This window comes from Sturnus vulgaris, chromosome 10, assembly GCF_052056855.1.
Source record: "Sturnus vulgaris isolate bStuVul1 chromosome 10, bStuVul1.hap1, whole genome shotgun sequence".
Taxonomy (NCBI): Eukaryota; Metazoa; Chordata; class Aves; order Passeriformes; family Sturnidae; genus Sturnus; species Sturnus vulgaris.
Window position 1 is genome coordinate 17,376,338 of NC_142252.1, and position 21,931 is coordinate 17,398,268.

Sequence of the window (21,931 nt, forward strand, 5' to 3'; positions counted from 1 at the left end):
CCTCCCATTTTCAATGCCTGGTTCTTTTTTTTTAATAATTGCATTAGAAAATTCATTAGAATGTATTGAAAAAGTAAGGAAATCTAAAATTAGAAACACTGCCTGTGACTGTAAATTTAGCATGGTTGTGTGTATCTGAACTCTTTTTTACACAGTGTAACTGGCTGCCATATAGGGATGGATGGAGACAGACAGACAGATATCTGTCATGACTGATGGTATCAGAATCATTATACTTTCCTTCTTCCTGAAAATAACCATTCAGAAATCATACAAATTAGCTGGAGCCAAGTTTTAAAGAAAGATACAATAATAATAATCACTGGATCCATCACTAATCAGATCCAGCCTTTTTAATTCATTCCTTTCCTTGCAGCATAATATGCAAAGGCTATCTTCTTGTTTTGACAAGAACTAAACTTACAAAGCTACACAAAATTAAAGCCCTGAGAGCTATCTTTAGTTCTCTGCTTCTTTTCTTCTGAATATTTGATTGGTATGAATTTAGCTGTAACTGGAAACTCTTTGTGTATACTGAATTACTAACAGGAGTATAAGCTCAAACCAGTTTTTCTTTCAATTACTGTAGCAATTTAAGTAATTAATGCAAAATTACAATAAAGACATAAAGATGCAAATGTAAGAAAAACTAAGTTTTCTTTCCATTTCCAGTCTCCCTGATTTGAATGAAAGACCATCACACTCTTGGTGCATTCTCCCCACAGAGCATACATACACAACCACGAATAGTGAGACAGGATTGAGTGGTCATTTACCATGTGCTATAGTGATGATATGAGGTGTCATTATTGTTTAAAACAAAGATGACAATTTCAATTTGTTTATGTAATTTACGGAAGTAATTACTTTTTAAAAATCAGTGCTTCATGTCTAAAAATTCTGAAACAGAATGTTTGGATATTTTTAGAACAGAACATTTCCACTTCTCATCGATGTGTTGCACAGAAAGTTTCAATTATCACAAAACAGCACTTTCGGAAGGGAGAATCTGCTGTGAAAAAACTCCTGAGCAGGCCTGCTCCAGCTCAGCTGCTGAAGAGCTCTGCAAAACTCCCAGTGTCTCCTCCTGCCGGAATCGCGCCGGAGCGCTTTATCCAGGGCCCGCAGTGCCTAACGAGCACTTTCCTCCTTGGCCAGCAGATGGCACATTTTTTGTCAGAGGGTTTATGACCGCCAAATTTTGTCAGGTTTGTCATTGCCAGGAATGGTTTAGTAGGCTTAACACTCAGCGTTTCTTCTGGGTGAGTAACACTGTAGCTAAAAACACCCCATATGTGCAATCTGTTTTAAATATTAAGCTCTAGCAATAGATCTTCGACGCGTGCCAGTTACTTACTATAAGCAACGTGTATAAATAACACTCAAAATGGAATTTCATGAATATGAAAAATAAGGGTTTTCTTCCACAACAGAAAAATTGCATTCTTACTGATACGGATAATCGGAACTAGGAGTCTGGGGTATGAAAATATGTCTGAATTAAATCTCTGTTTACTGATACTGCTGACACCCTGAGACACATGATGGCCATTCTGCAGCTGTCTGAATTTAATGTGCTCCCTCCCTTGTTCATTCCATCCATGACAATGGAACAAAACATATATTTGAACTGACCATATGAAAAATTCCTCAGCTTTATTATGGATGGACTATTGGATTTTTGCCATAATTCAGATATGACCTTCTCATCACACTCAGCAGTTCCAATCATCCTCTAGTGCTATATCCACACAGTGTAAGCCACAGGAGAGAGCTGTGCAAATACCTGACGTCAGCACATGTGGAGCATTAATGACGAACACTGCTATTTGATAGGATGTAAGAACCCATTTCTTTCCTTGTTTTCTCAGGTCTCTCAGCCAGCAAGATAATTGCTCCCAATTTAGGAATAACAGCTCTGAGGATAAATTAGTCTAAGTGGCTACAGAATTAGAAATGACACTACTGCATGGCCATTGTCATGTAGACAGAGCTGTACCAAATCCAATGTACAAATTCCTCAAATATTCTTTGAAAATAACAGTGGAGATAGATATTTTCAATTCTGTAACTAGCTATTCACCTACAACTCCTAATTCTGCTGTGTTTACAAGACCACATTAGTGTAATGCAGCTCCCAAAGTTTTAATTAAGTTTTATGTGCAAGTTCATTTGGGAAAATGTAATTAATAACACAATGTTTCTACTGCATTCTAAAATAAGAGGACGTGTGTGTTAATGACTAAAGAGTGAAGGTTTTTCTAGTTGGTTAAGGCATCTTGCCACAATGAATACTTGTAATACTGTAGCTCCTGCAATGGTTTCAATCTTCTGCCCATGAAAACCCAACAATAACCTTCAAAGGAAGAAATTCTACCAGTATGGAGTAACAGGGGTTAGAAACCTCCTAGTGATTCTTTTATCTTCTGCCATGACTATGGATAGTGCTGATCTGTGGGTTGAAGATCAGGCATTAAAATACTTACCTTACTCACATTGAGCCACAGAAAATTAGAATTCCCTGCAGAATCCAGAGTCATGCCAAAGGAGTATATTCGTTTTAAAAATGCAAAGACAAAATATATTTATGAGATAACCCTGCATGAATTTGGTGGATGCCTCTCCACCTTTCACTGGATGCACTTAGCACAGGATCCAACGGACCATTTGGCTCGAAACAAAAGAAATACTATAGTTTGAGTGAAAAACAAAGGAACAAAACAAATCTGACTAAGGCAGAGAATGAACAAGGATGTATTTTTAACTGAAACTTAGATTACTGTGAGAAAATTCAGTTGGGCTAGACAAGAATCGAGGATTATGGATTTCAAGTTGGGGAACATAATGCTTTTCAACAGAATATCAACAGGAGCTATTGCATGTTTAAAGAAAGACTTTGTTCTACATACCCAAAACACTATAGCTCAGTGCCTTGAAAAAAATCCACCAGACGCATGTAAAGGAACATTGTTTTATTTCTTATTCTAACCATTAAGCATGCCAGCAGAAGTTAATTTCTTGCCATTTAATCCAATAGAAAAAATACTAATGCCATAAAACATTAATAAGAAGTAAATCTACTATAACTGAATTTTCTTCCTTCTATGTGCCAGTTATTCTACTGGCTGTATACTGACTAAAAGAGTACTAATGCTCACAAAATTAATAAAAACAAAGGGGTATAATGGGACACAGCTCAGGCTCTGCAAAAGAAAGAAAAAATCAGGTCCAGAAGGAATCCAGAACTCAGACTGATCATTTAAGCAGTCTTGTGACTGCTAAACTAAAATCTCCTGTTTGAGTGCAGAAGCCTGATTTTACATTTTGCTGAGAAGTCTGTGCTCCCATTAACCTGAAATAGCATTATGATACTCGGCATTTCAAAAATCAGGCCTTGGACCACTCAGCCAAAGCCCATCGTGTGGAAAGCTGATATAACTTGGAGTAGTGGAAATGGAAATTGAGCAATGCAACACCTCAAAGAGGTAATTATGGGCAGCATTAGCCATCAAAGTAGCTTTTATATTTTACAGTGTTTTGGGAATTGGTGCAAGTCCTGGCATTAACCACAGCAGCACTAGTGGCTTAACAGCTCTTTTTCCTGGCCCAAATACAGAGATTAGAGTGTTCTGGGCAATGTTTGCCATACTTCCTTTTTCTCTTGATCACTCCCACAATATAAACCAGGTGGAAGAAGCAGGCAAACCAAGCATAAACTACAAGACCACGTCTTTCTTCAGAATTCAGGACAAACGTGTGGACAGATTAGTAGATTTACAAACAGCTCCTCTGTCTTGTTCAGCTTCATTAAGTTGCTTTTCTATCATATCTCTGAAACTTTGACTCAAGCTGGTAGATCTGTGGGTTGTAGCTGGCAGTTTGGCATAGGAACAGCAGCAAAATGAAGGTTATAATACGAGTGCACTCCACTCGAGACATTTCTGTATCAGCACTACTGCAGCTCTGCTCTTTTCCACTGTAAATACATACTAGCCACCATCACTCCATCAACTGGAACCAATAAATATTCAAACTATCTGGAAATTTATGAGAATAGCCTGTCATTTAGCAACATTGTGTTCCTACCTACCCCTTTGCCAATGAAAAACTATTCTACTGATCTTAGACTTCAACACTAACCATCCACTAAATATTTATATAAGGCAACTGAATTTTTGTCTGGATAGGGCCCATCCATTCCTTGTTTAGCACTTACCCTATAAAGAGGTGTTTATTATATAGTCATACTTGTTCGAATTATCACCTCATGTCTGTGAAGAACCCAAACTGGTTCACTGACTCAGAAGTTCAGTGATCTCTTCTGAAATGTGGCACCTAATGCTCTGTGGAAATCAGTCCTTACACAATCATTCACTCAGCAAGGCACTATCAATTGTTCAGAGAAGGAGACTAAACCCCTTGCTGACATTGAACTAAATCACCATCACTTGTACTGCCAGGGGACACCTCAGTCATAGATTAAACTTGAACTTCACATGCACTGGCTCAGAGGACCACCACAAACCGTAACAGGATGTTATCAACCCCAAGCACACTGGGGAACAAAGTAAATCAAAAGAATGGTTTTAAAGAATGCAGAAGAACTTTCCATAGCTTACAAGTTTGACAAAATTAGTCATAATCAAAAATCAGTCTGGCTACTAAAAATACACTTGAACATCCAATTCCACAGGACAAACTTTGGAAATGGAAACGTGTGCATTCATGATTGATAGATCTCAAGCAGTGCCATTCATGACTGGGAAATGGATGAGCGAAACTCTATACACTCAAAGAACAACAATTTCACAGTGAGAGATGGTAATATACTAAAAATAAAAATCTGAATCGCTAACATTTACAGCCTGAATTACTCAGTCTTACAACCAGACTCCTAGAGAAAAAAATTCACTCTGACCCAAACTGTAAACAGACTATAGGAGAACAGTCCAACGATAAATGGCGAAAAAGTGCAAAACAAGGAATTGTGAGGAAGGGCTGATCTATCCAAGCACACTCAGTAACACAGCAAACAGATGGTTAAGCAATATCAACACAGGAGTATCAACAAAGCTAAGACAGTTTTATCGCTGCCTCCACACTTTGTTTTATTCTCCTCAAGGCCCCACCATGCAAACATGGCAGGTGTGCTGGGTTTGCTGTGCAGGGCTCATGGGTTCAGCCACCTCAGAAACATCCAAACCACTGGGAAAAGGAGCAGGTGAAGGATAGCAAAAATATGCAACATGATAGACAGGTGTAGAAACAGCAGCAGCAGCTTTTGCATGAGTGTGTTGCAGATAATTCTGCAATGATATTAAAGTCTTACACTACTACTAAGCTCACCCCATTAAAGAGATTCCACAGAAGGCATGTCTGATGTTTGTTCTACAGTCAGTATGCTTGAGTATCTAATATTGATTTTTATTTATTTATTATACACTTCCACTCAAAAGATATCTACTTAGATAACAGAAGACAAAAGATCATTGATAAAAGGTTGATAACACATCAACATATCACAACAATCTTACCACAAAAAACATAATTTCACTTGCACTTTGAAAGGTTTCACAGCACTGCACAGCTGAATGTAACAACTGAGACAATTTAATACATACAAACCACATTCATCAGCTCAAGATTATGCTGATTTTTTACCACTTTTTCTTCTTGTCTATCTCCCTACGGAGTTTTTTCATGGCTGTCTTTACCCAGGGTAATGTTAATGCCAAAGTAGTATCAAAAAGCAGCTACCTTGAAGCAGCAGTGAGTATTTTCTAAAGGAAAAAGTCACTCTTCTTCTCCCTCCTTTCTTTGCAGCATTTTCTCCTGAAAGCATGGGAGTGTGCTTGCTTGCTCATCATTCCTGCTACCCTAAACAACTGAGATAGCTTTGTTCTTCTGCACCAGCAGTTCTGCTCATGAACACTGACACTGAATTTCCTTTTTTAGACAGCAAGGACGCAGACTTCCTCTTCTCCCTCCCTCTCCCTCTCCCTCGCCTCCCCTCCCCCTCCTACAGTCTTTGCTGTGCCCTCATCTTACCTTCAACAGCACAAGAAATCCATGCTGCAGTTTTTTTCCTCGTTAGCAGCTCTATGGCAACAGCAGTTCTGAGGCAGCAGTCCTTTACAGCTTTACAGTTCTCACTTCATTCTCCTTCCTTCTGCATAAGGATACACAGACTGTTAGCCCAGGAAATCAAGCAGACAATTCTGATGTGATATAAATTAGAAAACACAATTCCACAATTATTTCAGAAAAAAAACTGTGTTCCTGGGGGTACAAAGTTGTATTCCCAGAAGAGATGGATACTAGTAGTGCAAATGAATAATTTTAAAGGAGATCAGAGTAATCCTTTTGGGTAATTAACTGTAAAATCATCTTTGTGATAACTCAGCTTTCTTGGACAGAAAAGTGAACAAAAAGAATTCTGAGCTTAAGATATACGCAGTATCACATCGAGATAAAGTCCTTTAAGAATTTGTCATTGTTTGACGGAGTCTTTATTTCTTATTAGCACATAAATTAAATCAGTGCTTTGCTAAAATCCTGCTGAAATAAAAGCAATAATGGCATAAAAAATTTTGTAGTCTTGTTACCCATGCAAAAGTATAGATCAGAAGAATTTAGAAATTATAACACAAGCTTTAGAGAACAAAAAAGTGACAAAAGAAGAACTATCAGTACTGAGTACTATAGTATCTCCTTGCTTCAAAATTAGGATTTTCCTGATTTCTTACTTTTAAATTAATTAGAATAATGAGCTACAATAAATGCTGAATATGACAGCAAAAAACCCAACTACTTGAGACTCAAAAACAATTATTAGCAGAAGCTCCTAAAGTACTTAAAGACAAAACTACTTTGAATACAGGCCCATGCATTCTTTTTATACACTGCAAAAACTGTCAGTATTTTATAATCTAATCACTTTTATCACATGCATGAAATAAATGAATTTATATATTCCTGCAATTCAGCATGAACTCGCATTTCTCTTTCTTTCTGTGTAAAGAACAAAGGTTTCTGGCCACTTCCAATTGCTGTGATATTATGTGTTAAAGTGCATGTCCTCAATTGGCACGAGAAACATCACAGTTACTCCTGGCTAAAGTACAGGGATCACCTGCATCTTGTCTGTGCTTGCATCAGTCCATGTCCACACTTGCTGGAAAATGTGGATAACAGGGGCAGATGTTCCTGGGCAAAACCAGAGAGGAAAACATTGAATTCCTTACTAATCCAGCACCTCACATGTTCATTTTTGTCTCATGGGCAATATTTAGTTGGCATACAAAATAATACAGAATAGCATTCTGGGATGGGTTGAAACACAAAGCACTGGGGCTAAGGACTGGCCCACAGAGGCTTCCAAGCACTAAACAGAAGCCCCAAGAAAATTTAGCAGCTCACGAGGCACTTCAGCTTCATGGACACACAATTCAGACTCAGCCACAAGAACGTGCATCTCTAACATTGTTAAAGAGAAAAGCCTTGGAATAGTTATATTTTTCATTCAAAAAAACCTCAGAAGGATTAAGAAAACAAACAAATAAAATAATTAAACAAGTCACGATGTTCTTCTTGATTAATTTTTTAAAGTTTTTTAAGCTTTTCCCCATCCTGAGCTGGCTGCTTTGCCAGCTAAAGCAAAGCTCACAAAGCAATCAGTCCCAGCTTTAGTCAGTTTAAAATTGAAGAGATTCTTCAAAGAGAGATAATAATTTCCATTTTACAAAGAGATGAAAGAAAGGCACAAAGCTGAAACTACTCATCTATGGTTTCACATTGTGCCAGTATCAGTGACAGAAATAAAACTTGGGGAATCTGAGCTATAGTTACCTGAAGAAATGAACAGTCTCAATTTTCTTATGAGAAGTAAAGCACTGTAGGAAAGTTTCAGTTTGTAGAAATTAATATTTACCTTGAGGCCAATACTTCTGATCATACAGCTCATTTTATTAACGACAAAGTATTTAGCTTTATTGTTAAATTTTACATGTTATAACAGGCTCTATAAACTGCAATATACTGTTGTGAAGGTTAAAATGTTCTGATAGAGAAGAACTGAGAGAATTCAATTAATATGTAACACTGGATATGGACAGAATGGGCTTCCGTTAAGGAAAATTGAAATTATTTCTGTGATGTCTTACTGCTTAGGGACATAGACATTTGAAATATTCTGACAATAAATAGAGAGGGTATTACAGCCTGTAATACACCCAAAGCAAAGCTCTCTGTGTATTGCTGTATCAGCTGATAGCACCAGACATTTTGCTGTCACTAATTTGAGATAGGCTCTCGTAACTCGCAGTGCTGCACACACTCTGGAAAGCACAGTGTGTCTGTTCTGACGTCCAAAAGTGTGATTGGGATGGGTCACATGGTTCATTGCTGTCACCAGTCAGGACACAGGGCATCTATCAAGGTACACATATCTACAGCATACATTAGAGATTAATGCTTTTTTCACCATTAATGGGTCCTGTGAATTTACCTCTATAAAAGTCAAAGAACTGCTTGGCCTTTTTGGTGTTTTCATCTTGGGTTTGGTTCCCACGCATTACTTCCTCCTACTAAGCACATAACATTTGATGTTTTTACCAATAAGGAAAAAATTAAATACAAACATTGGTCTGCCTGTAGTGGCTGTTCCAAAACTTAACCAACTGAAATCAGCAATTAAAAAACTCAAGCAATGTCAGTGGTTTGCAAATTTGTATAATCATGAGAAAAAATAATGTGTAGAGATGGTTAACCAATAGCAGAAGGAAAACGGTTTTCTTCAAAATAATCCTTATATTTATTTACCTTTCTCTCAGAGCTGGAAAAAATGTTCTTTGCAGATCATCTCACAGAAATATATTACATGCACTATTTCATGAGTTAAAAAATAAATATAACTACAACTGTGTCAGAATATTATCATTTGCCACCTGGTCCATCTCTCAGCTTTATTTACTTTTGTAATATAAAGAACAAACTCTACCCTGAAGGTAGCCTATCAAAGATTTCTAGGCCTCTTTCCATTACTGATCCCCACATTCTTCAAGGATTTACCCACACATAACCTCTGAGGTAAATAATATCACCCCCACATTACTGAGAAGAAAACTGAAGTGCAAAAAGAGCTCTCATTCCAATAAAGTCTAATAAATATCATGTGCTCAATTTTAGTGCTAAAGTTCTCGTCTGTGGTCACACAGGAGTCCTTAACACAACGGAGGAAGAGAGCTAAGCTAAGCAGATTTCATGTCCCAGGCTTGACTACAAACCTTGAAAACTTGGAAACAAAGAATCTAGAAGAACATTCAAGGCATAAAACTGTAATTATTGAGTTTTATAGCATGCAGAGGACTGGATGACTACAAAAATCATAGAAAGAAAAGCAGATTTCTCTTTCAAGTACTTGGGTTAAGATTTTATTGCGCCAACATTCTTCTTATAACCAGAATCATTACTAAAATTACCAGACCACCGTAAGTGATTTCATATGACAGTTTTCTTATGTTACACTCATTTAAAGAATTAACAGCAATTTACATACTTCCACTAAGAAATTAAAGTCTGACTTTCTAGAATTAACCCTAGTTTTTTATTAGAAGATCAACCAAATGCCTAGCCAAAGTAAAAGGGAATTTTTCACAAATTTAAAGATTTGAATAAAACTATACCTGCTATAAAAATAAGTAGTTATTAACTTCCCTTAGTTCTTTTTTTAACTTCCCTTAGTTCTTTAGATTTTTTGACCCCCGGGAGAGGGCTGAGAAACTAAGGTTCCCTGAAGGCCCAGAGAACTTCTGCTGCTTCCTTTTCAGCAGCAGTTTACAAGAACTGTCCCACTGTGTAAAACAAACATCACCTTTCTTAAAAATTCAGCAAGAACTTCATTATTCCAGAGGAAGAAATAAGTAACAAATAACTCCACACCTCTGAAGGTGGGAGAGTCGCTACGAGTCTGAATTTAAACTCCGAACTCTAAGAGCAGACCAATTAACGGATTAATAACCTGAAATATTGAATTCGCATAACTTTGCTGTTTCTTAAAAAAAAAAACAAAACAAGTAAATTAGCCTTAAATAGTTTAACAAATTATTATAATCAAGAAAAAAATCTAACTGGGAATGAGAGAACTTAGGCCAAGAAAGAAAATTCTGCACAACTGAAGCAGGAACATTTCTTGGAGACGTGTGCTCCAAGCAATTAGGAAGCACGAGCCACAATCCACCCCATATACATTTCAGGCAAGTGAGTCAGCTGGCCAGAAGAAGGCCCCGTCCACCCCACATCCTCTGCACAAGCCTGAATATCTTGAATAGACTGAGCATGTGGGACAATTACTTCAACCAGTTTAAATCCCACTGCCTTTCCACAGTGTTTGCCACTTAAATAATTTAAGCATCTTTGAATATGTTCCTTATTGGCCTAGTGTACAACTATTCAGCGAGACAGAATTTGGACAGAGAGAGGAAATTCTGGATGTACTTTCAATTAATTCAACAGGGACATCACAGATTTCACAACACAAATTTGACTACAGTTACAAAGACTAGAAATATCTGTCAAAACATAACAAAGTTGTAAAATAACTTTAAAAAAGGATGACAAAGCAAGCCTAACAGCCTGATGTACTAGTCATCATAATGTGCATTTCAGATTACACTGAGGTACTAGAGAATACAAAGCCAGCATTCTCAATCCATTAAAAACACTGTATCTCATAAATTCTTACTGTTCAGCTTTTTTAGATTGTAATTTCACTGAAGTAACCAAAAATGCTTGTTAGCATTAATGACACCCTGACTGCATTTAAATAACAAGCATGGGACTCCAGGAATTTGGACTTTCTTCCTCCTCTGGAGGTTTTCCAGAACCTATCCACTCCTACATCTGAGGAAGCACGCTTTTGTTGAGGCAGGATCCTTTGGGACTGATGAACTGAAAATATTATTTCTTGCTAACAACACCCTACCAAATAATTTTGATCCTTAACATGACCTACGGTAAGCAAACTGTCTGTTTACCATTACCTTCCTTGCCCTGCCGTCATGGCAAACAAATAATACACAGCCTGAACCTTGGCACCAGACTTAAAAATGCAAGAAAAGAATTCTGGGATCTTGCAAGTTTCCTGTGAAGTACCTGGCAGTTTCATGGCAAATTCAAATCATACCATGAGATTATTAAAAGGTGATTTCTGAGATTTCCTAAGGCAAACTGTGCCATTGCCTTTGCTAGAATACTGGTGAACAGGAATTGCTCAACTGGAGCTCAGCTTCAGGAGGTGTCAGCTCCTACTGCTTTCTTTAGATACGTCATTCCTTACTTCAATCTGCATGAATAATCACTGGAAACCCAGCTGCTAAACCAGCTAGTCCATCTGTTACTCCTGTTAATAAACATATTATTATGTTCACTCTCACTAAGGAGCTCATGATTCAGTGGGATTGTCTTTTTGGGAAACATCTACAGAAGTATATTAGGTGTGTATATATATGTGGCTGTGGATCCTATCTTCAGCAGCACAGACATACTATTTAGTGTCTTCTTGGTATCTCTCCTGCCTCAAGATAACACGAACCTGGTCCTTGGGGAGCAAGTTTTCAGTTGAGGCTGTTCTAAAAAGCTTAATCAGATTTAATGCTGGGGGACCACAAGAAATCCCAGTGTCATTACAAGATTTTTATCACTGACAAAATCTGACCTTTTGGTACCTCTCAGTTTGGTGCTTCCTGTTCAGAACACGAATAATTGCAAGCAGAGTATGGCTAGCACTGGCCCAAAAATACACAAAGTAGACATGAACACACATGAAAAGGCTGTTTGCACTACAGTAACCTGAGATATTTTTCAAACATTTTACATGGGTTTTAGAGGGTATAAAATGTAGGACTTTTTCCTCTAGTATGGTTAGGGGTCATTGTTAGTACAAGAAGCCTGGATATCTTGTTTCACAAAAAGAGAAGACTAATTATGTGTTTCTAACCATTTGGTTGAAGTTTATGAAACAAAATATTTTTCATCTTTTCATTTGGTGAAAGGTTGAGGATTTCCACTGGTGAAACACTGGATTCCTTTTCTCATATACCTTAATGTGCGACATCCATATGGATAAATGCCTTTCACATGGGAACTGACGATTTGTTTCTTAAATCATAATTTCATTGTTCCAGTCATACAACACTTGAGACAAACAGAGCATCTGCCAAGGGGCCACTGGACTGAGGGCTGTCACTGCATTAAAACAACCACCAACCATAGCAAATAACATGACCAAATAATTTGATCAAATTCTGCCAAACTCTGCCACAACCATGTGACAGCAGATACCAGTATGCTCACAGGCTTTTCTTTATATTTAAGCATTAGGTGAATCAGAAATGAGCAAAATCCTCAGAGACAGGGATATTTCAAGCTCCTCAATAAAGGCCAGTGATCAGGAGTTCGGGGGGACTTGTTTGGCTCTGTAGTTGCCTAATGTCAAGAAATCTTGGCATTTAATCAAGAAACCTCCCTCTATTTTAACCAGTTAATAATAATATCGATTTTAAAAATTGTCCCTCTTGATTTAATTTTTTTTATTATTTCAAAGGTTTTTTGATTTCTTTTTAGTAGAATCAAGTTTGGCCAAGTAGTGTAAAACAAGATTTGTAGCAAGCTAGAACAATGAGAAAATTTCTCCTCAAAGAAATCCAGGGAAGCCTTTTTACTGGAAAACTGTTGTCAAATCTGAACTCTCAAAGTGATCTGAATACAGATTTAATAATCTGAAATGACACAGATTTTTTATTGGAAAAGATAAAGTAGATACTTGTTTCTGAGATGCCATTTCAGGCCTGTGAAGAATGATGGCTTACCTTCCTGAAATTTCCACATGTCTGGAAAGCTTTTCCTCTCAGATTTGCAAATCTACTAAGACTTAAATGCAGTGTCTGAATAAAAATATTTATCAAACCAAATTCAACAGCTTCCTAAAAAATATTCAAGATCCTTAACAAATATTCAATAGTGTTATTTCTCCATTTAGACTCAAATCACTTTTAATGCAGTGGGAAATCTAACTATGCCAGTCCAAAACTGTGTTCACATCCTTTCTTCAGTCCATCCTGTACGTTTTTCAACCAGAGGTTAATAGTGCTCACAAACTGGCATCAGTCATTTAAAAGGCCTCTGGCTATGGTTGTATCTCTCTGAACTGCAAACGCAAGAAATATCCTCAATATTTTCCACCAGCAGAGGTAGACAGAAAGAACTTGAGAGCATTAGGATGGGCTGACAGTGGAGATGCATTTATGTAATTTTGCTGAGATAGTGGTAGGTTGTACTGTATCTACAGGTAATACTGCCCCAGCAAATGCTACCATAGGAAGATTTAAAGTGTATACAGTCTGTGAGAGGTTTCCTTTATGTGTATTCTAGATGGTTCTAGAAAATTTACATTATTCTAGACAAGTAAAGGGTTGAGTTTCTCAAGCACTGCCTCCATTTCTTCATATATAATCACTATGGAAACAGATTGCAAAGTGATACACATAAACCATACAACGTTGGCACAAAATTACTGCTTATAATTGATATTACTTGTCTCCATAAGAAATACTGAGAAATAGATTATTGTGAAACCTTAGAAGAGGATTAAAATGATCGATATTTTTTCTACCACAGTATGGAACATTGGGCATGCTCACACAATCGGTTTGCACAGTAACAGTTACAGTGCTTTATTCTGGACTGCACTAACCTTTAAATCATTATTTTTTCATGGACACCGCTGTACTGCGACCTGCAGCACATCATAGCACCGTGCTTTCGGCAGCACCCCGAAGACCACCTAGCCTGTCTCCTGCAAATACTCCTGCATCCCTTTCAGGAATGATCCAGACTTAGCGCCTCGGGACAACTTCGCGCTCTGCAGGCACGGGCCCGCCGGCCTGCACTGGGTGCGGGCCCGGGGCCCAGGAGCCCTCAGAGGCGCCTCCATCTGCCCCCCTCGCCTCTCCGTGAGCTCCCAGCGCTGCCCCCTCATAACCAACGCTGGCCCCGGTGCGGGAGCGCATGGGGAGAGCTCGGGGTGTGTTTCGCCTGTCAGGGAAGAAGAGGAGGAGGCGGGAGCCATTTCTGTGTGGGGATGGGGCGGATGCGCGGCCATCGGCCCCCGCCCGAAGAAGCCTCTTTCTCTCTCCTGTCACCTCCCCCCGATTTCGGGGCTTTAGAAACAACCAACATGGTGGGGAAAACGTGGCCACGAAAAGGGGCCGCTATGCCGCCCCAGCCGCTGCAGCAGGGCTGCTCCCTGTCCCCTCAGCCGGGCCAAGCCGGCGCCGCCATTGCCCCCTCCCGCCCCGCGCTGCAGCAGGGACCGGACGGGAAACCCCGTGCACGCGGGGGGAAGGGGAGGCAGAGGGAGGAAGGAGTGGGGCGCTGTGACGCACTCAATGGTGCAATATCCTTCCGCGATCTGACAGAAAAAGTAGTTCCACGTTCCACGTAACCTCGTAGACCCCAGTGGTTCATACAAAACCTTTGTATGAACTTAAAAAGTCGCATGACGGAAACCTCTTGGGACAGAGGGCTTAATCCGAAGGGATTAGTGCTTTTTTGCGTGTGACATAAGGTATATATCCATGCGCAGAGCAGAGCGCAACGAGTCCGGCAGCAGGGCGGGTATATAAGGCGGGCGCCGCGGAAGGCTTGCCTTTTCAGTTGAGGACAGAGCTGGTGGTCGGAACATGTCAGGGGGCTCCGCGGACTATAGCAGGTATGGTGGGGGCCTGGGCTCTTTCTTCATTCGAAGGCCTCGTGGGTTATGTGGGGGCGGCCGGAGAGAGAGGAAAAGTCGATAGAGGTTGAGGGTTGGGAGCCGGAGCTCCCTGGGGGAGGCAGGGCTCTCTGGTCGATCAGCCCTGCGCCCTGGCCCCTCCCGTTCTAGACGTTTCGGTCCTTTCGCTCCCCTTGCTTGCGGTTCCGCAACGGTTTGGCTCTAGTCCTCGGGGCTTGGTTTTCGTTGCGGGCTTTCTTAGCAGTCCAGTCAGCCCTGAAAAGGACTTTATCGAATTTAATTAATATACAGCTGTGTTGTAGTTTAAATGTTTAAATGCTTTTCTGTGGATTTTTTTTTTCTCGACATTCTCTTATCGCTCGCCCCGGGTTTTCGGGACGCACTGAGGGCGAAACCATTATATTTTTTTGTGGGGGGAGGGGGAGACACCCCCTCCCCCCCCCGGCAATCGCCCGGCGCCGTCCGCCTGCAGCGCCCGGTTTGCGCAATCCCAGGGGTGGAGCTCTCGCGAGAGTTGCTCGGCGGGGCGGGGCGGGGGGATCCGCTGCAGCGCCGGGAGCGCGCCCGCCCCCCCCCCCTTTCAGCGCGCCGCCGCGGGAGCGCGCGCTCGGTACGCCCGTGCCCGCGGCGTCGGGCCCGGCCCCGGGAGCTGGGCACGGGCTTTTGTGGCGCCCAGGCCACTGAGGAAGAGGGGTGGGAGTTTGTCCATTGGCAGAAGCTCAGAGCACCTGCTCGAATGATCTGTCACAGGTCCCGCCGGTTTCTCAGCTGAGGTGTCACTCGCTTGTGTGTGGTGGTGGCTCCTGTGCTAACAGCGTGTTCTCTTTTATGGCAGAGACCATGGCGGCCCAGAGGGAATGGAGCCCGATGGTGTCATCGAGGTGAGCACTTATGAACTGATCTGAGAATTTAATTCTTGGTGGGCAGGAGTATTAGATTTATCATTTTTTTTATTCCTTTATTACAGAGCAATTGGAATGAGATTGTTGACAATTTCGATGATATGAATTTAAAAGAATCCCTTCTAAGGGGCATTTATGCTTATGGTTTTGAGAAGCCTTCAGCTATTCAGCAGAGAGCTATTATTCCATGCATCAAAGGTATGCAGTAGATTCATTAATATCAACATTAGATAATTAGGAAAGCACTATAAAATGCATATTTTGTTTCGTTAGTGTGCAGTAATAACTAATTTTAATCTTCATTGAACAAGTGATATGATGGTACACCATCTTTCGGGACTGACCTGAAATGGAGAGAACTCTTCAGTACTGATCACTTACTTCAAGGGGAATTAAGTAAAACTAACATGATTGACCCGTGTGGGAGCAGTAAATGTGTATCCTACTTTTTTTAGGATATGATGTGATTGCTCAAGCTCAGTCAGGTACTGGCAAGACAGCCACATTTGCTATTTCCATCCTGCAGCAGTTGGAGATTGATCTCAAGGAGTCCCAGGCACTAGTATTGGCCCCTACCAGAGAACTGGCTCAACAGGTATTGATAGTGTAGTTTAAAAAAAAAACAAAAAAAACTTCGTGTGTTGCATAGCTTTCAGGTTTCACAACTGTGAGATAACGTTACCAGACTTCTTAAGGGGCTGTAATTAATATCCATTCAGAACCCTTTTTGTGTGATGTAATGGGGGGATACAAACTGGCTTGTGTCCCACAAGTTCTCTGCCTCCTTGAGGAGATGAGTTGATGCACATGGAGAGTGTGCTGGGGCAGGGGTGCAAGAGGCAGCTGCTGTGCTGTGTGTAAAGTCGAGGGAGCATCTTCAGCAGAAAAACACAAATTATTAAAGCACAGTGTTCTGACTGGAAACAAAAAAAAATCTACTTGTTGAGAAGCTATTTAACTTAAGATGCAGTTGTGCAACATGAAAACTGCAGTGCACATTTGGTTACTTAAATGGTTTTGTATCTTTGTATGTTTTCCTGACAACATAATTGCATGTCTTTTTCACCTTCAAGGCTTGGTCTTCTGTTACATTTAAGTGGGTGTGTGGTACTAACTTGAAGAATACTTGAAATTTTAGGATAAGTGTCAGTTAATGTGGGGTCTTTAAAAGTGCAGTGTTGAACCAACTCTAAAGTAGAAAACTTACTGTGATTTTCAACTAGACTATACTGAAATGACAGTGCTATGTGACAATTCTTCGAGGTAAAGCTAAACATGCTAAATCAGACAGAAAACAAAAAAATGTTATGCCTTTGTTCTACTCTAAAGCTGTTGAGGTGAGACTTGTTTTGAGACCTGGCTTACAGTGGTGCCCTTGGAGCACGTTCACAGATGAGTGTCCAGGTGTTTACCATGTAGGCATGACCAGCTGAGAGCTTGAGCTCACTTCTGGTGGCCCTGCTCTCTCAGATTGGTGATTGTCTCATGGCTGTCACTCAATCAGCAAGTTCAACTAGTAGAAACAGAAATGTAACTTTAATGTCCCTGTGTCCTCTGGTTTCTAGTTAGCAACTTGATTTATGTGAAGTTAGGCAAAGTCTTCTTAGCAACTCTCAGTTCCAAGAGCTCCATAGTCCTTATTTGGTGTCTTGGCTTCCACAGTCCATAAAAGCCAGTGATAACGGGGCTTAAGCTTTATTGTCCTACAAACTACTAATGGAAGGTTCTATTTTAGATCCAGAAGGTAATCCTGGCCCTTGGAGACTACATGGGAGCAACATGCCACGCCTGTATTGGTGGTACAAATGTGCGCAATGAGATGCAGAAGCTCCAGGCTGAGGCTCCACACATCGTGGTGGGAACTCCAGGGCGTGTGTTTGATATGTTAAACAGGCGCTACCTTTGTAAGTATCGATCTCTGTGCACTAGCTAATACATTTCCAGTGAAAACCTCACACCCACTAAGAGCTTCAGTGTATTTGTTCTCACTGTAGAGAGTTGTACTGGGAAGCTTAGTACAGAAGTATGATGTTTGTAAAGGATTATGTATTTCTGCAACTTCATGAGGTGCTTCTCTTTTTCCAATAGCACCAAAATGGATCAAAATGTTTGTTCTGGATGAAGCTGATGAAATGTTGAGCCGTGGATTTAAGGATCAAATTTATGAGATCTTTCAAAAACTGAGCACAAACATCCAGGTATGAAAGCTTTTACGTGGTAAAGTGATGCATGCAGATTTAATTTTAGTGTGGCTGAGAACTGAATCGTTCACAGGAAAACTGTAACGTAGAGTAATATATTTTAGGTTGTGTTGCTGTCAGCTACAATGCCAATGGATGTGTTGGAAGTGACCAAAAAGTTCATGAGAGATCCCATCCGTATTTTGGTGAAGAAGGAAGAACTGACTCTGGAGGGTATCAAGCAGTTCTACATTAATGTTGAGAGAGAGGTTGGTATTGGTTATACTTGCTCTGGAAGGAGGAGTTAGGTTCTCTTACCTTCTTGTTAAAGCACTGTGCTAAAATTGCGGAAACCAAGGCTGAGCTTTAGTTTCTGCAATAATGCTAGTAGAGTAAATGCAAGAAGAAGAAAAACTATGCACTAGATCGAAAAGGACTAGGGTGGACCTCTTTCTTAATGTCCAGTGTCCTGTGTCTGAAGATTTGGTGCAACAATTGATGCAAAACTTGACTTAGTATCCAGGTTATATTAAACATAATTGTGTGCTAGAACATGCTTAGTCGGTTGTTGTATTGGAGTTCTATTCCTAGTTCTAAAGTTTGTGTTATATACTGAGCTGTCTGCCGTGATGCGTTTTCTGATGGTCTTTGTTCTGCTCAGGAATGGAAGCTGGATACTCTCTGTGATCTGTATGAGACACTGACCATTACACAGGCTGTTATTTTCCTGAATACAAGGAGAAAAGTAGACTGGCTTACAGAGAAAATGCATGCCAGGGACTTCACAGTCTCAGCTCTGGTAAGAATTGCTACTTCCAATCATTCCTGAAATGCTGTGTATTTACAGACAAGAAATGGTGATGAGGGGATACCAGTGACAAGCAGGAAAGTTATAATATAGCTGTGCAGTGCTGTATTATCGTTCCCCCTGCTAAAAGTAAAATGTTGCCTTTCTATCCCTACCTGCTTCGTTCCCACAGCAGGTAGGGACGCTGGGTTTCATACATGCCTTTGTTCTTTGAAATATATTCTGGTTTGGAGCATTGGAGCTGTACTAATTGCAGATTTTTGTTTAACTCTCCTCCAGCATGGTGACATGGACCAGAAGGAACGGGATGTTATCATGAGAGAGTTTAGGTCAGGGTCCAGCCGTGTCCTGATCACTACTGACTTGCTGGTGAGCATTCTCTTCCATTGAACGTGTTCCTGTTACAGCCTCGTCCCAAAAGCTTCATAATTCAGTGATGGTTTTTGTAACCCGAACTGTTGGAAGCTTTTTGGAACAGCAAAGAACCATGCTCCACTATGGACTACACAGTTGTAGTTCATAACTAATGATGTGGTTGACAGAAGCCTATGATAGATAAATTTGAAAGTAGCCCCTGACTTGCATTAAAAACTTGATGTTGTTTTGCAGGCTCGTGGCATTGATGTGCAGCAAGTGTCCCTGGTTATCAATTACGACCTGCCGACCAATCGTGAGAATTATATTCACAGGTCAGTTGGCTCTGCCCCCCCAGTCAGTCCCTGTGCTGTGCTGGATGTGGGCATTGGCACACACACACACACACACCCTCCTCACCTGATCCTGTAGTCCTCACCAAACCAGAGATGTTGGCATCCATGCATAAACTTCTCAGAGCTAGCAGGGAATAAAACCACTTGTGGATTGGCGTTAAAAAAGCCCTGCCTTGTACAGCAGTGGTTCTGAAATGAGGGAGGAGCAAAACTTCTGAACATTTATAAGCAGTGGGAAAACTTAGATATGTAACAGGTTCAGTGATGGCTGATGAGCCCTGGAGTTGTGGGGAAAATGCCAGCAACTGAACTGCCTTTTGTCACGTAGGCTGTGACTTTGGAGTGTGACACTATTACTGGTGCAGCATCTTGAAAGCAGGGTCAGCTTGATCTGGGTTCTTCTGGCTGATCTGGAGTTGTTGCTGCTCAGTGACAAGACAGACCTTATTTACTCCTGGCTTGTAGGGCTGCCTTCGCTTGTGGAGGTTCAGCTGTGTCCATGTTGTGTGTGCCCTGTTTGCTCTTGGTGGCTCCTTAGTGGGATTCTTCTGTCGTGTGTGTCTTCTGGTAGCAATTTGAGTTTGTTTCCCTAGGTTTAGTTAACTGCTTCTAGTGACTGTCCCTAAATTAAGTAAACTGTGCTTTGTTACTTGATGTAAAAAAATACAGGAGTCCATAGCAGCAGTTGATGACACAAGATGGTGCTCAGAAACGACGTTGACGTAATTTAGGACGTGGATTCGTAAGCGGCACAGTTTGAATAAAGAGCGAGTTGGTATTTATTTATTTATTTTGTCATGATTATCCCCTAAGTTTTGTGAGCCCTTTCTGTGTATTTAGTTCTTGCTGGCAAGGTGCTCTTTTGTGCAGTCTGTAGGAAGGTGGAGCTCATGGTGGGTGTAACTAAACCGCATGCACTGATGTGTCAGTGATGGATGTGGGCTTAAAGAAAACTGTTGAACTTGGATTTTACTATCTAAAGAAAACCAACAAACCCTAAGTTTTCCCACTGGAAACAGTTAGGTTGAATTAAAATTCTGAAATTAAGTATGCTGTTACATGTTATTGGATAAAATTGGATTAACTTAGTCTGATTGTTAAACAACAGCGTGTGCTCTGTGCTTGGGATGCATGAGGGGTGGGGTGCATAGTTGAACAGAGGGGAGAGAGACTGACCCAGGACTTCAGAACACAGCACCAGGCACTAAATAAAGATCTTACTTTGCAGCCAAAGAGTAACCGTGTGTGTCCTGCTGCCTGCCACGGAATGGACCTGCTGTGCTGCTGCACCAGCTGCTGGTTTTTCCTGACCAGATGTGACTTGGGTGGCAGCTGGCCCTCTTAAGGCAGCATAGACTGGCCAGTGGCAGATAAGAGCAGCAGTCAATGGATCTTGCAGACATATAAAGCAGATGGGCGAGGTTAACTTGGGTGTAAATGTGTTTTCTTTTTGTGCAGAATTGGCCGGGGTGGCCGTTTTGGCAGAAAAGGTGTGGCTATCAATTTTGTCACTGAAGAGGACAAGAGGATCCTGCGAGACATTGAGACTTTCTACAATACTACAGTGGAGGAGATGCCGATGAATGTGGCTGATCTCATTTAGTCCCCGGAATGAGGTGGTTGTGAATCCAGTGCTCGCTGTTGCTGAATAGGCGATTCACAACGCGCATTGTGCTTCTTTCTTTGGGGATAATATTGAATCTTGTCTCAATGCTCATTACGGATCAGAAATACAGATTTTTGATAAGAGAAGCGACTTTCTGTCGTGAGCTCTTGTGGGGAAGGCCATTGGCTTTGTCCACTTTAGGGTTAGACTGTTGGGGTTGGGTGGAAAGTCATGGGGTCTGTAAATTTTTTCTTTATTAGAAATTTATTTCCTAGTTCCATAGAAGTGGTTGTATTAGATGTTCTTTATCATTTAATAATTTACTTATGGACTAAAAGATATAAGTGCTGTATAAAGTCAGCCAATTATGTTAAACTAGCCTACCTTCCTTTATTGTATGTACTTACACCTCAGATTAAATTGGAAAGGCCTTTCAAAATCTAAACTTTTATAAGAGCATTAAAATGCATTTTTGTTTCATATGTATTTATTCAATAAAGTATTTAATTAGTGGTAAGTGTGATCTGGACCCTGTTGCTAAGCCCCAGCAAGCAAGCAATCATACTATTGTCTTAGTTAGGGTTAAACCCAGTAAAATTTGCCATATTGCACATGTCTTAATGAAGTTTGAATGTTCAATAAAATACTTCTATATTCACTTAAATTGTAAATAGTTGCTTCTTGGGTTGAGGGGAGGGTAACAGCACCTGCTGTCTCAGGGTGGGAGCTGAAAGAGGCAACTGCTGCAGTCTTGGGCTTGTGCCCACAGCTCCTGTACTTTGTCATTAATTGTAGGGGTGGTTCTGGACTCCGGAACAGAGTGAGCTCTGGGGTGCTGGCACCTGTGTCCTTAACACTGAAACACCCTTTCATCAGAGTAGAAAATGGCTCACTTAATAAATGGTGCTGGCTTGATGAAAAAGCTCTGCACTGCATC

General features: G+C 40.7%; 1 protein-coding gene, 1 long non-coding RNA gene and 3 other non-coding genes across 5 annotated transcripts in view; 4 read left to right on the plus strand and 1 right to left on the minus strand.

Annotated features, from left to right (window-relative positions):
* LOC148222685 (uncharacterized) overlaps positions 1–6,009 on the minus strand; it is a 122,323-nt gene extending 116,314 nt beyond the window's left edge. The window contains exon 1 of the long non-coding RNA XR_015805595.1: positions 5,758–6,009. This is a non-coding gene — a long non-coding RNA (uncharacterized LOC148222685). The remainder of the gene's footprint in view (positions 1–5,757) is intronic.
* Positions 6,010–14,696: 8,687 nt separating this feature from the next.
* On the plus strand, positions 14,697–21,652 carry EIF4A2 (eukaryotic translation initiation factor 4A2). Its single transcript, XM_014871563.2, has 11 exons — positions 14,697–14,767; positions 15,624–15,669; positions 15,756–15,888; positions 16,146–16,285; positions 17,426–17,594; positions 17,779–17,888; positions 17,996–18,139; positions 18,532–18,669; positions 18,958–19,047; positions 19,288–19,367; positions 20,847–21,652. The coding sequence occupies exons 1-11, from the start codon at positions 14,739–14,741 to the stop codon at positions 20,989–20,991; spliced, it is 1,224 nt and encodes a 407-aa protein (XP_014727049.1). The 5' UTR covers positions 14,697–14,738; the 3' UTR covers positions 20,992–21,652.
* Positions 15,999–16,069, plus strand: LOC148222686 (small nucleolar RNA SNORD2). The gene has a single exon (XR_015805912.1). It is a non-coding gene; the product is annotated as a small nucleolar RNA SNORD2 (small nucleolar RNA).
* On the plus strand, positions 18,187–18,367 carry LOC148222687 (small nucleolar RNA SNORA81). The gene has a single exon (XR_015805902.1). It is a non-coding gene; the product is annotated as a small nucleolar RNA SNORA81 (small nucleolar RNA).
* LOC148222688 (small nucleolar RNA SNORA63) lies at positions 18,750–18,877 on the plus strand. Its single transcript, XR_015805901.1, has one exon. It is a non-coding gene; the product is annotated as a small nucleolar RNA SNORA63 (small nucleolar RNA).
* Positions 21,653–21,931: the final 279 nt, after the last annotated feature.